Source organism: Diadema antillarum, unplaced genomic scaffold (genome assembly GCF_040938485.1).
Source record: "Diadema antillarum isolate AM-2024a unplaced genomic scaffold, OU_Dant_1.0 seq00002284_RagTag, whole genome shotgun sequence".
NCBI classification, from domain to species: domain Eukaryota; kingdom Metazoa; phylum Echinodermata; class Echinoidea; order Diadematoida; family Diadematidae; genus Diadema; species Diadema antillarum.
The window spans coordinates 6,550-28,941 of NW_027272908.1; the positions used below are offsets into that span (position 1 = coordinate 6,550).

The 22,392-nt window shown below is 38.9% G+C and overlaps 1 protein-coding gene across 1 annotated transcript; it reads left to right on the plus strand.

Moving 5' to 3' along the window:
* The first annotated feature begins 10,725 nt into the window (after positions 1–10,725).
* LOC139714469 (uncharacterized) lies at positions 10,726–22,275 on the plus strand. The gene is made up of 5 exons (XM_071626175.1): positions 10,726–11,087; positions 11,454–11,786; positions 14,988–15,098; positions 17,178–17,289; positions 22,092–22,275. The coding sequence occupies exons 1-5, from the start codon at positions 10,880–10,882 to the stop codon at positions 22,180–22,182; spliced, it is 855 nt and encodes a 284-aa protein (XP_071482276.1). The 5' UTR covers positions 10,726–10,879; the 3' UTR covers positions 22,183–22,275.
* Positions 22,276–22,392: the final 117 nt, after the last annotated feature.

A 22,392-nucleotide genomic window follows, 5' to 3' on the forward strand; every position in this document is an offset into this window, starting at 1 on the left:
ACATGGCGTGAACAGCTGTACTCATTCGGTGCTGATCCAAGAATGTTTTGTCGGTATATGACAGATGTTACGTCGGTGCTGACGGGTGTTCTGTTGGTGCATGACATGTGGGGGAACATGTCCGGGAAACATACAAACAGGCCGTCTTATGGGTAGTTATTTCGGTGTTTGGTACATCGTTGTAATGATTGATGCCCTTTGGAGGTTAATGTGTAGTGTTTGCACTCGTGTGAGATGTGTACACAGGTAGCGAACGTAACAGTGTCGTTCGTAGCGGTATTGTATACTGCGTGACATTGCACGGTATGTGTAATGGGGCTGCGATATGCAGTGGTTGTGAATGAAGTGCGATTCGCGAAGCGATGCGAGGAGTATGTTTTGCGCACTTGTACTGGTCTTCTCGCTAGCTGAATACCAGGGTTGCAGCTTTGATTGCTGAAAAGGAAGGGTACGTATCATCGTTTCCTTTATGTCATTTTATCAGATTAGTGTGTCACTTTCTGGTTATTTTGATCAGCATCGTTAGATATGGCTTTACGAGGAAATTGGCCTCGAGATATACGAGTGTTTGTCAGGTCTGAATTGCTTAGACTATTCTCGTAGTTCGGTACGCAGCGGAGTGTACTGTAGGAAGTTGCGTTAGCGACGTAGTCTTGAAATCTAGTCGGATAGCTAGATGTGAATAAATCATGGCAGCCAAGTTCGATGCTGCAGAGTTTGTGAAAGACGTCACTCTTGGTAGACTGAGAGGGTTAGTGAAAGCCCAGTTGATTGAGGTTGCAACTCATGTAGATGCTGATATCAGAGAGTGTAGTCGAAAGAAAGAAATTTTTGCAGTTCTGGTGGAGAAGCTTGAACTGGGTGGTGTAGAATATGAACACACAGACCAGAGTGAGAGTACAGATGAGATTGAGAGTGCTGGTAGAAGAACTTCTCCAAGTACTACTACTACTACTAGACCTAGTGAGATGAGGGTAGATTCCACACAACTAGAACTGGCTAGATTGGAGTTAGAAAAAGAAAAAATGAAGGCAGAAAATCTGAGACTCGAACAAGGGTTAATGCAACGTCAAATCGAGTTGACTCAGGCACAGGCCAGTAGCGTCCCAGGGGATAGGCCTAATGTTACTATGTCGAGGCCAGAGACGCCCGACATTGCAAAAATGGCAAACACAGTCCCCCGCTTTGATGAAGAGGATGTAGACTCTTTCTTTTTCTCCTTTGGGAGAATAGCCAGGAATTTGGAGTGGGAGAAGAAATATTGGTCTATGATAGTACAACAAAAGCTCACAGGCAAGGCACATTCAGTAGTGTCTGCTCTCTCGGATGAGGAGGCAAATGACTATGACACAGTTAAGGAAGCAGTCCTTCTTGCCTATCAGTTAGTCCCAGAAGCCTACAGGCAAAAGTTTCGAGGATATAGGAGAGGTTCGGGACAGACCTACATAGAGTTTCAGAGAGAAAAAGAAATTATGTTTGATCGATGGGTTCGATCAATGAAAGTAGATCTCACTTATGACAATTTGAGAGGGATAGTGTTGATGGAGGAGTTCAAGAAATCGACACCTCCAGATCTGAGAACATACTTGGAAGATCGAAGAGTACATGATGTAAAGAGTGCAGCAGTCACCGCTGACCAGTATGAGTTGACACATAAAGTGAAAACAAAAAGTCCTGAGGGAAAGAGTAAGTTTGATCAGTTGAGAAATCCTGACAATCAAAAGTGGCACGGTAGTTATAGGGAAAAGACTGAATCACCGAAAGAGCGCCCAAAATCGCCACGGCCTCAATACAAAGAAGTGAGATGCTTTTTCTGTGGGAAAACAGGTCACATTAAGTCTGAATGTAGGCGATTGCTGGAACAAAATGAAGCAAAAGAAAAACAAAAGCAAAAAGCAACACATGGTTTAGTCCATGCACGTTCACAGAACATTTCAGATGCTGAAACAAAAGAGAAACCGAACCAGACAGCCACCAATGGTTTTGTTAAGTCAAGTGTAAGTGATGAACAGCGTCATCCAAATGTTGTGAAAAGCAGTGTCTCAAAAATGACAGATAGGTGTTCAAGTAGTCGTGTGGATGAAAAGTACAAGGACTTCATTTCAAATGGTACAGTTACCATTGCTGAATTTAGAGTACCGGTTGTCATCCTTCGTGATACTGGAGCTACACAGTCCCTCATGGTAGGAGATGTGAAGAGTATGCCCATAGATTGTAACACGGGTAGAAAGGTACTGATACATGATGTCAACGGAGGAACGCAGGCGGTCCCTCTATTCCGAGTGAATTTGGATAGTGGACTGATTTCAGGGGAAGTGATTGTTGGAATTGTTCCATTTCTCCCTATGGATGGAGTTTCCTTTTTGCTTGGTAATGACCTTGCAGGAGGTCGAGTGAGTGTCCTTCCGGTTGTTTCTGAAGTCCCAGTGTACGAGCGGGAAACCGAAAAACTGGTCGATGAATTCCCAGAAGTATTTCCAACATGTGCTATCACCAGGTTTCGAGCAAGTGAAGCAGAGCGTGAGAGAAAGAAGTCTGAAAGTGAAATTTCTCTTGATGACACATTCTTTGGTAAGGTGACTAGTGAAGGTGAAAGAGAACAAAGTTGGGAAGAAGGTGTGTTCAGTCAGCCAGCTTTAATCAAAGCACAAATGGAAGATGAGGAATTGTTGAAGTTGAGAGAGGGTGCATTGACTGTAGATGAGGCGAAGGGAGTGCCAGACTGTTTGTATGTAAAGTCTGGTGTTTTGATGAGGAAATGGCGTCCTCCAGATCGTCCCGCAGATGAGGACTGGACGGTTGTCTACCAGATAGTTGTTCCTCCGCCGTATCGAAAGGAAATTCTACGTCTTGCACATGAAATTCCAATGGCCGGACACATGGGTGTCAAGAAGACTTTGTGTAGAATTAGAACTCATTTCTTCTAGCCCAAGATGAGAAAGGATGTGTCTGAATTTTGTCGAACGTGTCATGAATGTCAAGTGGTAGGAAAACCACAACATGCCATTAGACCTGCGCCGTTGATTCCTATTCCGGCTTTTGAGGAGCTATTTAGCCGTGTGATGGTAGAAGAAGGAGGTGCAGTTGTGAGTGAGAGTGTCGTACACAGTGCTGAGAAAAGTGCAGAAGAGTTTGAACATGATGCTCCAGATTCTCAGAGTGTGAGTTTCAAGTCAGGAATGATTCCGCGAGTAGAGAACTCAAAGGCACTAGAAAATCCAGAGTTACTGCTCAGTCATCTGTCTGATTCGGAGAGGCAAGATGTTGTCGACATCTTCCTGGAATTTCTGGAGGTCTGCAGTGATAGATTGGGCTGTGCACACGATACTGTTCATACGGTAGATGTTGGTGACAATGCACCCATAAAGCAGCATCCATATCGGATTCATCCTGCTAAGAGAGAACAGGTTGATAGGGAGATAGATTTCATGCTTGCAAATGGAATCGTAGAGCCTAGTAACTCAAACTGGAGTTCCCCAGTAGTGCTAGTCCCAAAGGCAGACGGAACGTCCAGGTTTTGTATAGATTACAGGAAGGTCAATACCATAACCAAGACTGATTCATTTCCGCTTCCTTTGAGGAATGTATTGATCGGGTAGGAAGTGCTGAGTATGTCAGCAAATTGGATTTGATGAAAGGGTATTGGCAGGTGCCATTAGACAAGGATGCAAGAGAGATCTCGGCGTTTGTCACGCCCTCCGGGTTATGCCAGTGTCGTGTCATGCCCTTCGGGATGAAAAACTCCCCCGCCACTTTTCAACGGATGATGAATCGAGTTATTGCTGGTCATGATAACTGTGTTGTCTATATAGACGATGTGTTGGTTTTCAGCAATACGTGGGAGGAGCATGTTGCTCATCTTCGAGAGCTGTTCCGGAGGTTGTCACATGCAGGACTCGTGGTGAATCTGGCCAAATGTGAGTTTGGGAAAGCTTGTGTGACCTACCTAGGTCACAAGGTAGGCCGAGGAAGCGTCGCACCACGAGATGCAAAGGTCCGAGCCATCGTGGACTTCCCAGTGCCGGCATCGAAACGGGAGCTTCAGCGCTTCTTGGGAATGTGCGGATTTTACCGGAGGTTCGTTCCCAATTTCAGTCACTTGGTAATGCCCTTGACGGACCTGTTGAAAAAGGGTACAACGTTCCAGTGGTCGGCGAGCTGCCAGGGTGCGTTCCAGAAGCTGAAGGCCATCCTCATGAACGATCCCGTGCTCATCGCACCAAACTTCGAGAGGAGCTTCCAGCTAGCTACGGATGCTAGTGACCGAGGAGTAGGAGCCGTGCTACTTCAGGACGACGACAACGGACACAGCAAACCCGTGTGTTTCTTCTCCAAAAAACTGAATCGCCATCAGGAAAAGTATTCAACTGTGGAGAAGGAATGCCTCAGTGTCGTTCTAGCGGTGCAACATTTCGAAGCGTATTTGGACGGTGGAAGAGACATCGTGGTGTACACTGACCATAACCCATTGACATTCTTAGAACGCTTCAAACACAAAAATCAGCGTCTCTTCCGTTGGAGTTTGATTCTCCAGCCGTACCCACTGAGAATTGTGCACATAACAGGAAAGGACAACAAATTAGCAGACGCTTTGTCGCGAGTTTGAAACTGTGCACGCGCTGATAATGTTGCCGAACGATAACAATCTCAAATCTACAGTGAAACCTACATCAAGCAGAACATTTCAAACAAGACTCAAAACATACAAGAAACTGATGTTGACTTTTTGTGTGTACATAACAATGTATACATGTGTTTATGTATTCTCTTTCAGTTTTTTTTCCTTTCCCAAGGATCTGTGAAGGAGGAAAGTGTATTCATGTCAATCATGTTTGTTTTAAACGTCAACAGTATATATGAGTGATGCTAGGAAGTATGAGAAAGTACTAGTACACAATATTCTGTCTTTATAAGGAGACGTTACTTGAAAATTTCATGATGTGTTACACGCCAAGCATTGTATGATACATGTATTTTGAAAACCCAACATTACAGGAAGCGCCAGGATACAACATTTTTGGTGTGTAAGATTACAGTGAAAGTTGTGCTTCAGTGGCACACTTATATTTTGATTTCATTCAATTTACCCCAAAGAGTCAAAGGATTCAGTTTTGTATGTATACCGTTACGTTACAGAGTTAATGCTAGCAAATGCAAAAATAGTATAGCAAACACAAACGGCCAGTCACAGGAAAACTGTTGATCAAATTATGAGTTTTATGTCAACCGATTTGTGTTAAAACAAAAGAATTTGTGTTGTTTTGTATGAATGAAAAGGTGTTGAGTGACAGTGAGGCATAAAGAAGCCAAGATATAATGTCACTTCTGTACATTAATAACCTGTATATAAGTATTTCGTTACAGAATGACAGAGTCACATTTGTGTGTCGAGTATGATCTCGATATTTTCCAGAGTTTGCACATATGTTATAACATGCTAACGAGTAACAAAACATGTATGTGTGGAGTGACAAAAAGAAATGTCCGATGGTTAATTTTTGTTGTTGCTTTGGCTAACTTATGACGCAGAGTTGACATAAGTATAAGATTTATGAGCGAGTACATTGAGTAGATGTACACATGTGTCATAGTGTTTAAATACGATGTTGTTATAATCAAGAGATGCGTGCTATTACCTCATTCAGTGAAACTCCAGTGAAAGTTTGTGTTGGAGAAACAGACATATCTTTGCAACAGTCAGAACGATTTCAGGAAGAAAGTGTATGTTTGGTTTTCACATTTAAAGATGAAGTGTATGTGTTATCAAAAACAAAAATACTATACATGTTTGAAGTTATGTAAGTTTATTGGTGAAGCATATGAGGATATATTTACAGTCGAGACTACCAGAAAATACAGTCTCAGTCAAAATATCGATGCTACTGGAAATATGATTGATTACATTTGGTGTAATCTTTCCGGATTATGTGCACCCGTATGTGCACCCGTTGAAAACAGTTTCACATGTGTATTACTGTGGACACATTGCGTAATTATTGTATTTACATGTTTTGTAGGGGGCTTGTCAAGTTTTCATATATCGTTCTAAAAGTGGACAATTGATGCCGGAGTTAGCTGATTCTGATAAGGCTCAAAATCAGTAATTATAAGTATAATTGTAGTATGCCAGGTGATGTTTTAAGAAAACAACACAAAACTATTTGAGTTTGTAATCGTGTAAGCTTAATAGTAAGCAAGAACAGTGAAGTAAGCCTTACAACGAAGGTGTGTATAGTCGAAAAGTTGCATTCATAACTTTCCTCTTGCTGGGGGGAGGTGTGACGGAGAACCGTGATGTGCCTTGGTGTAACCAGGGTGGGGTGTAATAAAAGTGTCCATTCGGGACATGAGAGTTGGAGTTGGCAAACATGACGTGAACAGCTGTATTCATTCGGTGCTGATCCAAGAATGTTTTGTCGGTGTATGACAGATGTTATGTCGGTGCGGACGGGTGGTTCTGTAAATTTACAACAAAATCAAGGGAATTCTGTAAAGGGGGGAGGGAGGCGTAACTATTATTTTTGGTGCCATTTCCGAATTTAATTTCATTTTTTCCTTTTTATTTCTTTTGTTTTTACCGGTAAATAAAGGGGGGGGGGGCGTGCGCATCTTACGCCCCCCTCTGGATCCGCCACTGAAACCACTCACACACTAGTACTGCTTACTGTACTCGTTACAAAACCAGTTCGTGGCAAAGATTATGGTATATGTCAGGTACGTTCGCTGGGCAAGTTCAAGACTGATGGACTTTGACATTGTGATGAATGTGAGCATTGTTTAAATGCTTGCGTCAGAATAAGTAAACACTGTCATTGAGCAAACAAACTTTGACCGTAATTTTGCTCTATCAATAATCAGAAATTTCCATTGCAGAGTAATGCGATTGTATCCCCCGGCACTAAAAAGGGGACACAAACACTATCACCTTTGACCCTATAAAAGAAGGAACATTGGGAGCAGCATTTCCAAAATCAATAGACCTGTAGATTATACTGGGGTAGAGCTTCGTACTGAATCGAACAAAATCTGTCAAGAGATGTAGCCTATAGAGCGCACACAAACCGTCCATGAACGATATGACCTTTGAAACTTTTAAAAATGGAACAAGGGGGGCGGCACATCCGAAATCTTTAAACTTGTATCTCATAATCATTGTTAGACCTTCATACCAAATTTGAATAAAGGAACACATTGCCACGAAAAATACGTGAACAAAGCAAAAGATCTGCATTTCGTAAATGCCTTGCAGATTTCCTACTCTAATAGATATTGTACTGTATCAAGTACTAATAGTTTTTTTTTTTTATGTTAGGAATGAATGATGTGCATTGTGTAAATATTCACAGTCAATTCAACTAACCATGTTATAAGTTTTCTTTTGTATTTAGCTTTAAGTATGAAGATCAAATATTAGTGTATTGATAATTATTCGTGTATTATAAATATCGCAATCGCAATTTTGCATTTTCAGTTTTGAAATTGACAACTTTTACACAAGAAAAGTGTCTTTATTGTTCATTTTGGTCTTTGAATAAGTGAATTTAAAAACCCGTTTTGCCCCCCCCCGAAAACACTTTTATTTATTCTTTTTTTTTTGGGGGGGGGGGGGTGGGGGTTGGGGCAAGTGCCCCTCCTGCCCCCCCCCCGCTTCGTTTGTAGATTATATCATGGTAGACCACCTTCATACCAAATTTGAACAAAATCCGTCAAGAAATGTAGCCTATAGAGCGCACACAAACCATCCTCCAACAATATGACCTGTGACCCTATAAAAGACGGAACACTGGGGGCAGCACATCAAAATCTACAGGTTTGTAGATTGCATTATAATAAACCTCCATACAAAATTCGAACAAAATCCGTTAACAAATAAGACCACTAGAGCGCGAACAAACTGTGCACAAATATATATATATATTTTTTTTTCTTTATTCTATAAAGTACTGGGGGTAGCATCACCCAAAGTAATACATGTGGAGATATCACTATGAATATGAACCTCCATACAAAATTTCAAAGAAATCCGTCTATGTATAGAATCCGTCTATGTATTTATTTTTTAAATTTTTTTTTTGCGGATCGGAATCGAAGCGTCTATTCAGTGTGGCTAATCGTCTCCTGAATCGTAAGAAGTCATCACCCCTTCCAGCTCATGTGAATGCTCAATCCTTGGCACAGCTCTTCATCCAGTTCTTCAAGTCAAAGATTAGTAACATAATGTAGCAAATTTCATGTAGATATCACCCCTCAACCACCCGTGCAAGCAAGTGCATCTTTGTTACCATTTGAATCTACCACTCCAGCTGAGATTGAGAAACTTCTGCGCAACATAAATATCACCAAAGTCCTGCGAGTTAGATCCGATTCATACCATTTTAGTGAAAGAGTGTGCTACAGTTATTGCACCTATAATAGCCAGCATTGTAATTTGAGTCTTCAGCAGGCATCAGTCCCAGTCTCATTGAAGTTGGCTTAGATTTACCCTTTGTTAAAGAAGCCATCTCTTGATCCTGAGGCTCTGCAGCATTACCGGCCTGTATCGAACCTTCCATTTTTGTCCAAGATCCTTGAGCGTGCTGTCTTTTCACGATTATCAGACTATCTGCTGGAGAATAATCTCTTAGATAACCGTCAGTCAGCATATCGGCCGCATCATAGTGTTGAGACCTTACTAGTTAACTTACCCAATGATATTTTGAGAGATATGGATGATGGAAAGATTACTATTCTCTTACTGCTTGATTTATCATCCGCATTTGATACTGTTAATCATACGATTCTGGTGAATACTTTGAAGTCATTAGGTGTTGATGGTAAAGCTCTTGAGTGGTTCAAGTCATACTTATCTGAAAGGTTTCAGGTTGTTTGTGTTAATAATGCAAAATCCGATCCTGCTCTATAGCCTGTGGTGTCCCACAAGGATCTGTCGGGGGCCCAACGCTTTACTCGATTTATCTGACTTATACTGGTTTGAAAGAGATTTTACATTGTCACTCCTTTAACTATCATTGTTATGCTGATGGTATCCAGATAATCATATACAGCATTTCTACCTATCCAAACCAATGTCGTTGACATCATTCGGAAACTTGAAGCTTGCATCCATGATATCAAAAAGTAATGAGCTCGCATTCATTGAAGTTAAATCAGGAAAAGTCAGAGTTATTATTTAATGGTTCCAAAGTTCTACTTGACAAGGTTAGTCTTCCTTCTTGAACGGTTGACAATAATGTGGTTATTGCTCCATCTAAATCGTATAAAAATCTTGGAGTATTATTTGATTCTACAATGTCCATGTCTGTTCAGATCTCTGCTGTCTGTAAATCCGTGAGATATCAGTTACGCAATTTGGGCATTATTCGCAAGTATTCAACTCGTTCAGCCACAGAAAAAAATATTTCATGCTCTTACATCATCCCGACTTGACTTTATAATGCACTCCTCTTTCAGCTACCACAATCTCAACTTTCACGGTTACAAAAATTGCAAAATTCAGCATCCCGCATTGTTACCCTTACCAGGAGAAATACTCACATTACCCCTGTTTTGTCCTCATTGCATTGGTTACCTGTTGAATCTCGCATTGTATTTAAACTATTTATTGCATACACGGATCTGCCCCAGAGTACAATGTTAATCTGCTGACATTTTATAATCCTCCCAGATGTGTCATCCGATTGTAGATTGCTTGTTCCAAAAACGAAGAAATCATGGGGGGATCGGTCATTTGCACATGCTGGACCTTACCTGTGGAATCAAGCTATTCGTTACATTTCGAATGTTGACTCCTCTAAAGTTGCCCTCAAGACTCATTTGTTCATGACCATTTTCCAGTAGAATTGTATATTATGATATATATATTTTGTCATTATCATTATTGTGTCATTCATTTTCGTGTGCATGTTTGTGTAAGGATTTTTGTATTTCATAAGTTACTTCTTCTACTGCACCTTGAGCATGCTAGCTATGTGGAATTGGCGCATTATAAGTACCCTGTATTATTATTATTATTATATGTTTGTGGCCGCTAGAGCGCACGAGAGAATGTGATGCGGCGGCGGCGGCGGCGGCGTAACGATGCTGAATCCAAAGTTTCCTCCAGCATTACATGCCGGGGGATACAATTAATAGTTAAAATACGGTCAAAGTTTGTTTGCTTGTTGATGTTAACAAACAGATCTCTTCAGTCGTACAATTAAAAATTAGGCACGAGATGGAGTGGTAACCATGGCAAAGTGCCAGAAATGAATATCTGTCATTAAAGACTCTGTTAAGATTGTGATCTCTTGATTAAGAATACGAGTTATTCCTTATCTACCACCATTTTGATTGCTTCTCTCAAAGCACCTTAAATATGTTCGCAATGCGCGTATGCTTAGTACTAAAGATATTCCATTTCGAGAATTTTAGTAGGTGCTGTCTGCAGAGTTTTCACGCACCCGGGCTTTGCCAATGTTGTCCGAAAACTCATTTTATGGCCACAGCCCACAACAAATAGTTTTCGGACTAAAAATGTTTGTACAACAATTTCATAGACTTATTTTTATATTTACTTTAATTTAAATTTCATTATGTGATTTATGGGGGCAACAAATAAAATAATGACTGCAAAGTAAAATTGAGATTGTTTATATGAAATATGTGGACATCATTACAAAGACACGTCATTGTGTGGAAATGTAGCACAATATTTAATTTCTCATTGTAAATTGCAGGTAAGATATGTGTCGTCGTGTTGCTAGTGACTCTTCTTCCCGCTGCTGTGTTATCTTGTGAGGGGACCAGAATTACAGGAGAAGCTGGCCAACAAGCACACATACCATGCACCTTCACGGGTGATACGAGAAACTCGTATTGGTTCTATCAAGAAAACGAAGGAATGGAACGGAAAAAAGTCTTAACCTACTTCAAACAAGAACTCACATACCATGAAAACTACACCTCGGACCATGTCCAACTGGATGTCGAAACATCGACTCTGGTGATCATGTCTGTTTCCATCGCGGATGAAGGGATCTACACGTGTGACGTAGACAGGATAAACCAGACAGCAGTGTTGGATATCGTGTCTTGTCTCGACGTCTTTGGTATGATTTTCCCAACAAGTGACAATCAGTTAATTACTGTATTCCCAACTCTCCCTCTCCCTCAACCTCTCTCTCTCTCTCTCTCTCTCTCTCTGTCACACACACGTATAATAATATAAAATTTAATTACATTTGATTATACAGCTACATTCGTGGATATTGGTTTTTTTTTAAGGCAATCAAGTTTGTCTTTAGATAGTGCTCCTTGGAGTAACATGATGAGACCTTCCGGAATTTAAGAAAACCGAACCAGATTGACCATCTATTTCAGGACAATAGAAATGACTGACTTTCTTGTTTGGTTCATGAACCTGTCATTAGAGTAAATTGTATATTTTTCTTTACTTGGTATCGTTTCTTCTTCAGCGACACCATCCAAACCGTTTCCTCAGGTTACGGAATGCAACGCCTTTGGCCAGGACGAAACCTGCAACTTATTATCTGCAGAAACAGAAACTAATATCACGTGCATTTTGTCAGGATTCTACCCCGACGGCAAGGCGACACTAGAATGGCTTCATCAGGACCTTACTCCTGAGTCTTCGGTTCAAGAAGATGAAACGTACATTCTAACCATCAGAAGTACCGTGCCCCGTGAAGGAAATTACACTTGCGAAGCGTCATATGTATTACCTAATGGCACAGTGACCACAGGAAGAAAGCAAGTCTTCTTCAAAGAAATGGAAGGTGATGAAGAAGGTAATCCAAAGCAGGTTTCTTGTGATTTTCATTTTGATTTTGATTTGATTTGATTTGATTTATTCACGAAATGAATATACATCGGCCTACATTTTACACAAACATGTACTTAGTTTGTAAATGGAATAGGTTATATGTTTTGCGTGGATGGTCATAAGCTATGAAAAGCTTGGCTGGGACGTCCAGTAGGGTTACAACATATAATAATATGTAAATAAACATCGTTTAAAATGTATCATGCATGTTCTCTAATGAATTTATAGATAGAGAAATGAGAGAAGGAGAGAGAAAGGAAGAAAGACAGGGAGGTAAATAATACGACAGGTATACTCTATAGCTACACTCTACACGATGACAAACAAAAAACAACTTGTGAACTTGGGGTGTAGGCAAGAACCATGCAACTGGTATTGCTTAAACATTGCATAGACGGAGATTCTTTACTTGTTTTCTTAAAATATGACTTGTTTTAATAACATGCGATTAATAGTGGTGGGGATTTCATGTAACGAGGTGGGGGAGGGGTACGGAAACGAGTATGCTCTCGCCCGGGGGAAAACGCACATTTTACGGATAATTTTTTTTTTAAATTTAAAATGGGGGGGGGGGTAGGCAATAATGATAATGTTCAATATTCTTGGGAGCACACATGCGAGGGACAGAAAGGAGGGGAGGGGGTACGCGAAGGAGCTTTACCATTTTTACAATACAAAGATCTGGTGTACATTTCAGACAGACAATTTTAAATAAAAATCGACGAAAGATGTGTTCTGCACATCTCAAAATTATACTTGTCGCGTAATTCTTCGTAACTTGTCGTTAACGCACTGCCCTGCACATTGCGGACACTAATGACTGCATTACAAATTTCAAATTAATCACTCGAAAAATTTAAAAAGGTAAACTGATGGGCAGATTTGCAAAAGACCTGTAATACCTACCGACCGATAGTGATTCCCTCTACACACCCTTCCCTTGTTTGAGTGTTCCCCCAAAAGAACATTTAGTCCTGCGCCTCCATAGCTCAAAATATTTCTGCGTACGGCCATGGGCTGCACTAAAGAAGTCGTGCACATTATTACCTGGAAATTATATAAGTGAACGATGTGGTTGAAATTTTCAGCAACACAAATTCAAGAAGGATGATGATAGGCTAGTTATATGAAATTAGTTACATAGGCTAGTTACAGTCTAAACAATTAAGAACCAGGAAAATAAGTCAAGCTAAACTACGGAAGGTACAAATTTAACTGATTATTTTTTTTACGCTTGAAAATGTACTCCGTCCGTATCAAACCCGGGAGAAATATATTTTCATAGAAAAATTCCACTTTTTTTCGGATTTTGAATCCCCATAAAATTCCTAGTTCTGGATGGATAGTATATCCCCTTCAAACTTCTCGAAAGATATGGGGTGGGTGTCCTGTGATAAAAAAAAAAACAACAAAAAAAGAAGATAAGTATTAAAATATATTTGGAGAATACACTATCTGAATATTACAATAACAAATATCTAGGATGTATTTAACCTATGGAGTTCTAGAGTTTTAGGGTTTCACTTCTTAAATCATCCATCAGACATTCAATGAGTAGAAGACAATAAATCATATTTGTCACCAGGACATCATCATTTTATATCCGGAAGGTGATTGGGTAAATTAAGGTTTTATACACATTTTATTAGTGAATATGTTCCCAGGTAAAGAAAGTCCATCATGTAAATTATGTGCAAACAAATGGCAAAAAGAAAAAAAAAACCTTAGAATGGGGGGGGGGGAGCAGGGTGTGAAGAAGTCTCCTGTCCCTTTTCCCGTCGAGATCACCGCTGTGGTCTTGAAGTACTGGGGGAAGATACCATAAATACATTAACTACCATAAGTATGTATTATGTATAATTTTTCCTGAATTCGTGTTAATTAAATATTATTGCCAAGTTAATCGACTTTTCCGAGGTTCTCGCAAGACGTTGACTGTAACATTAATCATGGCTTCCATCTGCTTGAAAATTATATCATTGGGAAGACGAGCTGTCGGAGAGAATATTACATAACACACCATGGTTGAGATGTGATAAAACTTTCGTTGGCAGTATGGTTATCAGTGTGGAAACATAACGGGTGTATGCGGGATACCACTAGAACTGTTGGTAACGTGTTCGTGTGTATGCTTGCTCGCTTGAGGTTGTGTACGACATGGATAATCACAAATTCATTACTCCTGAAACGAGGCTAGCAACCGCCTGATTTGAACTATGCTTGTGTTTACATATTCAACGCCTAAATTGCGCAAGGTCAACAATCATACACAAAAAAGACCCCAACAACAAACCAATAAAACAAAAAACCTCGTCGGTAAGAGCTTGTATCACTCACTGATATTTGTATGTTAAAATTAGAATTGTCTACCTTTCGCATTTCATTTTTGATTATTTTAAAGAAATACGTCTCAAGAGGAGAAACAAGCCCTTTCATTTTGTACTAGAAAGGGAGAGAGAGGGAGAGAGAGAGAGAGAGAGAGAGAGGGGGGGGGGGGGGGGAGGAGACGCACCGATCCGTGCGGCAACTCATAAATAATTATTATTCATGACTGTAAAATCCCGTTCAGAAAAGTGGGAGTGTGCCTCAGCGGTTATTGGTTATAAACATATTATCATGAAACACACGAATATAAATACATAAGTGGTTTGTAATAGAACCATTCCCTCTTAAATGACCCCAGATAATTATTATGACACGTGTAAAGAATAACTACTAAAGAGAGATCTGTAAAAATTTCATTTTAAAAGAGCCTCAGCACTTAAAAAAAAATTGTTTGGGGTTCTCATAGTGAGTGCCCCATACTAGCATGCGATGGGAAGAATCTTGGGTCACAATCCTGGAAGAGTCTTCGATGTTTTTGCGCATTCTATATATTTTATTTTTTTTAGAAGCCAAAAGTCATTGTGTGTGAGTGTATATATATATATATATATATATATATATATATTATATCATATTATATACATGTTATGCCCTCGCTCTTCCAATAAAATACGTGATGACGAAAGGAAAAGTAAGTAACGGGTAACAAGTAATTTAAAACGCAATGATTTATTTGCATCGATTTGTTTTTCTACCAACACAAAGCTAGTTTTACACGCACCGATATCGTACATAACGCATTGGAAACTTTCTTTTCTGTCTTCGGTGTTTTGCTTTTCAGTCAAGAACGCCTGGATCATAATTGGACCAATCGCTGGAGTGTTCGTCGCTATTTTGACAGTCATCATCATCATCACCATATTGATACGCTGGAGGAAAAGAAGAAGAAAAGGTGTGTAACCAGAAGGTTTTTGGTTACAAAGTGATAGATACCGATGAAAAGCTGCTCTGTCATAGAATTTCTCGGCAACTGCACTGTTTTCATTCTATTTGACATAATATTGTTCACATTATACCAGTGAAGGGCCTATGCAATTGTAAGAATGATTCGTTGATATTAAATTCACGACGCAGGATACAATCGAATAACCAAGTAGTTGTATTTGACAGTGGCTAAACGGTATAGATTTTTGCCATGAACATTTTCTTTTTGAATTTATCACTTTGCTCCCTATGAGTTTCTTATGATCATGTTAGCGTGTTTAGACCTCATAGGCTCCATCTTATTACTCCTACTATACTTGATTATAGTATGAAAGTTCCCGATACTAGTGTTAATTGACCACTACGTTTATTATAAGTATCGAGATAGATGTAGGTTCAGATGAATGTTTCAAATAATTTGCACTGTATTATCTTCTTTATCGGATGATAGTATTTCTATGTCATTCTCATGAGAAGTATGAAGTGAATCAAAATCAAATGAAATGAAAGACCTGAGAGGGTATACCTCTCTGAATTTAAAGAATTCTGAATAGTTTCTGTGTAATGGATGTACTGGAAGGGGAAGACTTTAATATCAAGGTATTTCTTTGGACTCAATGAAATTAGGTAAATAGAAAAATCTATATCAAGTTCGTGGTCTACACATTGTAATAATTTTTGTGGGTAAATGCAATAATATTATGGACGAAGTGAAGCTGTTGCAGAGGAATCATTTAGGTAGTAAAATTAGTTAGATTAAAACAATAAGAGTGATCCGATGATTGCACACAAATTTCCATCGTCGACTCATAGCTGGCGAGAATTGTACTCTTTTATGGATGAGTCCGAACTGCATTGCATATTAGCATTACTTACACACTGTCTCATTTGCCATCACGAACCAGTGATACATCATCTTGTTCTATTCAAGCCTGTTTTTGTCATGAGTAGTTAAACTTTGTCTTGTACACTGTGGGCTTTATCAATTTCACAATCCTGTTGGCAGAGACTCCAACCCCAAGCACCTTCTGATCTGGAGATTCTCCCGCCCAAAACCCCTAGCAAACGGGAGACTCTAACTTGATGTGCGCTTCGCGCACATCACGAGCGGGAAGCTCGAAGTTCCGTACGGCCGGGGTCCACGGCCCGCTTAAGGGTCCTGGAAGCTCTAACGGTTCTAGATGCTCTCTCGTGCTATCTAAGGCTTATCTTTCAACATACGATGACACTTAGTAAGAAATCATTTCAAGCTGGAGACACAGAGCCGGGGGGGGGGGGGGGAGAAAAATTTTAATCTCAAGCGGGAGAAGGGGAGATTTTGCAAAAATGGGCTTTCGGCGGGAGATCTCCTGTCGAAAGCGGGAGAGTTGGAGTCTTTGTGTTGGTTTTTCTTTGTATAGCAGTGACTAGCAGTTATGAGAAGCCGTTCATAATAACTTTTTTTTTCGTACAATCAAACTCCTATGGGTGCTGAAGAACGAACACAGAACGAGGAAAACAAAAGGCACAGACAAAGACAATACAAAAGGATCATGTAAGTTCCACACAGGGGCATCATTTTTCTGCCTTTCTAGCTGAACTGGATTGCCTTTCACTTGAGATTTCCGTTTACATTATAGCATTACTTTATATTGTTGACGCTTATACATACCTGAAGGCTCGTTGCTATCACTTCCTTGTGCATCTTCTGGTTCATGTTTCTCCCCATTTTTTCTGACAACAGGTAGGACAGGAGAAAAACAAAGGAACGAAATCAGATAAGTTCAGAACATGTCATGTAGCGTTTACACTCGCCGTAATCAAGAGTCATTCAAGTAATGCTAAAAAATGTAGGCAAAACAATCTATGCCCACTGAATCTCATTTTGGGGGCCAGGAAGTGATAGCAACGAGCCTTCAGGTATGTATAAGCGTCAACAATATAATTTGTTCCTTCCTCAGTCCCTTTCTATTTCCTTTGAATATCGGCTGTAAAAAATAACAAGAGGGCGTTAATGGAATTGAATCTTTTATGTGTGTATTCCTGCAAAAAAAAAATCATAACATAGGTACCGGGAAAGAGAAACCCTACGAGAAAGACCGTCTCGAGTTACCCGGACAACCAGGCGACGGAACGTCAACCCCAGAAGAAAGGACAACACACACAAATGATACAAGGAGGTATTTATGACTTCGCCTTACATCGATTTGATGGTCTTTTTTTTAATTTTTGTTGAAAACTTGCTTTTCCTTCGGAATATAAACACAGGAAACTTCCAAATAAGAAATGCAAGTACACTCACTTAGGGTAGTTGGAGTAAATGTCACAAATTTATTCATTTTTTTTTAATTAGAAGGCTAGACTGACATTCTGTCATCGTTTCTACAGCGTTTTTTTACATTGTTGCTCATAAATGCAAACTTTTCTAAAATCGCACCTGGATATTCTTCGAGAAAGGACTACTAAAACACCTTTTATCCATACCTTGGAAACTACTCAATGTATACACTTATAAAAGTGTCAAAGGTCGAGTAAAAATCCTCAAATCCCCCAAACCTGCCATTATACCAAAATAGCCATTTATCCAATAAAAAATTAGTTCAAGGAAAGTGAACACTCAACACATTTGTGACAAACGTGTCATGTGAATATTTTGCCACTTATGTGAAACTGTCGTCACACATTTTCAAGACGTACCATAGACCTACAAGGGTAACCATGCATACTGACGGAGACATACGAGTCGCCGTAGCGACATTTCCATTTCCAGTAATAAACGATTCTACCAACCTTGAATATTGTCATTAACAAAACTGAAATTTTCTCTAAAATCGAACATTGATATGCGTGTGATAATTATGAGCCCTTTCAAGGGATAATTTAGTCACTTTGATGAAAGATGAAAGTCATCTGTACATAACTGAGATTTCAATAAGATATATGATAAAACGTTAGTAAACGACATAAGTGATTCTCAAGAAAATCAATTCAAGTTTATGTTCAATTTGATATATTGAGTCATAAGTAACAAGTTGTAATGATCCTATAACAGTCTGAGAAAGAGGATGCGAATGATAAACCTGTATCATACACATTTTATTTTTACAATCATCGTTCAAAGACTTGAATCAATTTATTCAGCTTGATCTTTTTAAAAAGAAAGATGTCATATATCCATATCTCACATGGTATTCTGAAACCATTTCGTCAACGCAAATCAAATTGTCAAGATTACATATTTTTGACTGAATATTTCAAATGAAGAATACTAGTACTAATATATTATATATAAATATATCTATTATACAGATAGTGCATGCTCTATGATGCACTATACTGGATTAGAGAACGATAAATACTAAATTATCCCTCGTGCAGTTCTATTCACCTCGGCCTGCGGCCTCGGTGAAACAAAACAGCACTCGGGATAATTTAGTATTTGGAGTTCTATAGTCCAGTACTGGTGCATCAATAGAACATGCACTAATTGTTATAGTAAATAGATCCCTCGATCTACATGTATTTCCGTACTGCACTTGTTGCACGCAGAGTTAACCGCGACCTACCGTAGTTTACGTATAAACTGTACACAGCGTGCGGCGCTAGTACAGCCGTGTATGCGTATATAGCACATCACAGAGCAGACTCGCTTATAAACTCCTACATTCTGCGTCCAGTAGCTTTACGCGCGCATGACGTTGAAATGCTTGGCCTTGTCTTACTACGTCCATCGGCCCTCCCTAGACCACCTTGCGCGAATCTCTTCGTACATAAAGCGTAGGCACGCACTGTAAGCGTTATAGTGGCACGGTCGTGCCACTATAACACAATTTTTGCACAATCACGTGATACTATCCAACCAATCACAACGCAAATTTCACTCTACCTATTTACTATATATATATATATATATATATATATATATATATATATACACTCAGCAAAAAAAGTAAGTTCCCCCCTAGCATTTGTGGATATATCTCAAAAAGTATTCAACCGATTTTCATAATTCAAGCGGAAATGGATAAAGAATTTTATTACTCATAACATGAGTGGCAAATCATTGCCACCAGATATCATTATTGGTGTGAAAAAATGCATTTTATTTCAAAATGCATGGAAACAAAAGTTGCACTTTAGTGATTTGCAATGACTTTTACACAAATAATCAAACAATCACTCATGATTCTGAACATTTAAGCATGGGTTATTGCATATTTCTCTATCTCTTTCTTTTCATGAGCATATAGTGAAGTATTTGATAATTGAATGTCAACCACCCGCAATGACCAGCTGCCATCTCCTCCTCATACTGTTAACTAAAGTTTGTACTTGGCGCATGTTGGTGCATGTTGGTCCATGCTCTCTGCAAGATGCGCTGAAATTCTTGCAGTGAAGTATCATCTTTCAACGTCTTGCTCGCTTTCCACTTAATGATATCCCAAAGATTTTCTACTGGATTAAAGTCAGGGGATCTTGCAGGCCACTCCATACGTTCGATGTCATTTCCCTCAGCAAACTGATCTACAACTTGAGGGCATGATGCAAAATGCCCACAGGCACATTAATGTGATCAACCTAAATTGGAATTACAAATCACATGGCTTCTACCATTATTTTCATATTGAGAAGGCTTATTGTTCAAAAAGTATGCATAGCATCTGTTTAATAGGGAAGCACATTGTCCTGAAGAAATTCTTGAGAATTACACAATTTAAAAAGATCATTTGATAACTTACATAGGAAATGTATACAATATGCTCTCTATGGCCTAAAGTGCAACTTTTTCCCCCATGCATTTTGACATAAAATGCGATTTTTTACACCAATGATGATATCTGGTGGCAATGATATGCCACTCCTGTTATGAGTAATGAAATTCCCTATCCATTCCCGTTCAAATTATGAACATCCGTAAAATACTTTTTGAGATATATCCAAAAATGTTAGGGAGGAACTTACTTTTTTTGCTGAGTGTATATATAAAGAAATTTCTTTCAATTTCTTTCAATATATATGCAACCAACAATGTGGTACCGCGCACGTTCGGGACCCAGGGAACTATCTCTCACACAATCTCCATATGTATATATATATTATATCATGACAAAAAGGTTCCACTCAAATCTTCTCTCAAAGTGCTGCTTTTAATACCTTGAATAGTAATTTCTTATCGCACAAATCCCATTCAACTACTTAGAGATCAGCTTCTTATCAATTTGCAAGATGATTTTTTTATGAGAGGCACAGAATATCCTGTTTGTATTAGAAAGAGACATAAAAAACGTAAATAGAAAGGTGAGGATAATATGAAACGATATATACAAGTCATTGAAGAAAAACTACATTTATTGCAATATTTTGTTAAGTTAAGTTACTTCATCAGGAATATATAATTCCCTATTTAAGGATAGCAACAGCAGTATAAGATTTTTTTTTTCACGTAAAGGCACGAGAGAAAATAAAGTGGCATCATGAAACGGGATAGCACTATTTTTTAATTACTCCATGCTTGAAGGCTCCCGAAATGAGATTCAGTTGGAAAAGATTGTTTCCTCCCCCCCCCCCAAAAAAAAACCACAACAACAGCAATTGCTAAAAGGGGCTGTACAGTACTAGTTGAGGTGGAGATTCATGTTTTTTTTTTTATTTCTAAGTGAGATAATGAGAAACCTCTTATGAAATATGAAAGAGCATGTAGTTTTAAGAAGGATTCAACATTTATTTGATGAAAATTGGTTTTCAAAAGGCTGAGATATCCAAAAAAGTGATAATAATAAAAGACAACATGTCACAACTTTATTAGGATATCTTTGTTTCACCTTGTATTTGGATATCTCAGCCACTTCAAAACCGATTTTCATCAAATAAACTTTTGATACCCATTAGAATTACATGCTCTTTGACATCTCACAGAGTGATTTCTTAATATCTCGCAAAATGTTAAAAGCTAAATCCTCACCTTGACCAGAGCTGTACAAACCCTTTAATCATATTTATGAATTTTGGTACCTCATAGCTCTCGGCAGTGCATAGGACTCATATTAGTTAGCTCATAAATAACAAGTTTGATTACCTCATAAATAGCAAGTATGAACCCTTAACTCTGTGCAAAACCTGAACTTTACACAGGAAGTAATGATGTGTATGTGAGTGTGTACTTACAATGACCCTGAACAATGGACCTGGATACCACCTGTTAAGAGCTCTGCTCCAAGGCACGTGAATGCTTTATCAATTATTCATGATGGATTTCCCTGGGCACTGCTGGTCCGAATTCCTGGCAAAAGGGCATGCACATCAAAAAAGTAAGCACATGTTTCCATGTGCTTGTATACACCACATTTCAGAATGAATAAAGACTAGCTGTCATAGTGGAATTCCTCATGAAAAAATAATGGAGCATTTAAATCTTGGTCATTGTCCAGGACCATTGTCTTGGTGTCAACTACACACTCCCATACACATCAACTGACTTCTGTGCAAAGTGAAAAGTTTTGTACAGAGGGTTGAAAATAGAACAAAATCTGAAACCTAATAGAAAAATTAATGTTTAATTAAATTTAATTTTTCATCGTAAAATTTCCTCCAACAAAATTGTACATTGTTCAGCTATTGCTCATATGTATGTCAGTGTTATCTGATAAATAGTTTTTGAACTATTAAGGATAGAAAGTGGGATTTTTTTTTTTGTGACACCTAGTACCATTAAGAACTGCTATGAACGCCGTACGAACGATTTTTAAACAATTTCGTAAGATATTCTTAAGAAGGTCGTACGAAACGTGCGTTGGTAGACCGTTTTTTTGTTTCTTTTTTGTTTTGCTTTTTTACTTCGTACGAAACCCTCTCTTCGTAAGGCGGCCGTACAAGTCTCTACAAACTCCAGAATTCGTACGGAAAGTGACGTTCGTACGAACGCAACGTATTCACGGTATCATTGGCCGAATGTAGTTGACCCTCATTTTTTTTTTCTTTTCAGAAAAAGTGGTAGGAAACAACAGCCAGAAGATGCACAGGAATCGGATAACAATAGCCCGACAGGCGAGTATTCTTTTGTCGATTATAAATGACATGTGATTTATTCCTTCCGCCGTCCTCTTGTTCTTCTTTCATGTCCGTCGTAAGAAATAACGAGAAGACAGTAATTGATAACTATCTTTTTCCCTATCCCTATCTGCGCGTAATATTATTAGCTGTGTCTGATTAATAATTTCCTAAAAATATCTTTTTTTTGGTCTGTCTCAATCGTTAAAATGACGAGTATCCGTCCACTGAAGATT

Bases quoted from the DNA above. Each gene is read 5' to 3' on its own strand.
- LOC139714469 (XM_071626175.1), top strand. From the start codon at position 10,880: ATGGAACGGAAAAAAGTCTTAACCTACTTCAAACAAGAACTCACATAC. The intron at 15,099-17,177 runs GTGTGTAACCAG...ATCATAACATAG, and splicing joins GAGGAAAAGAAGAAGAAAAG to GTACCGGGAAAGAGAAACCC. The intron at 17,290-22,091 runs GTATTTATGACT...TTTTCTTTTCAG, and splicing joins CACACAAATGATACAAGGAG to AAAAAGTGGTAGGAAACAAC.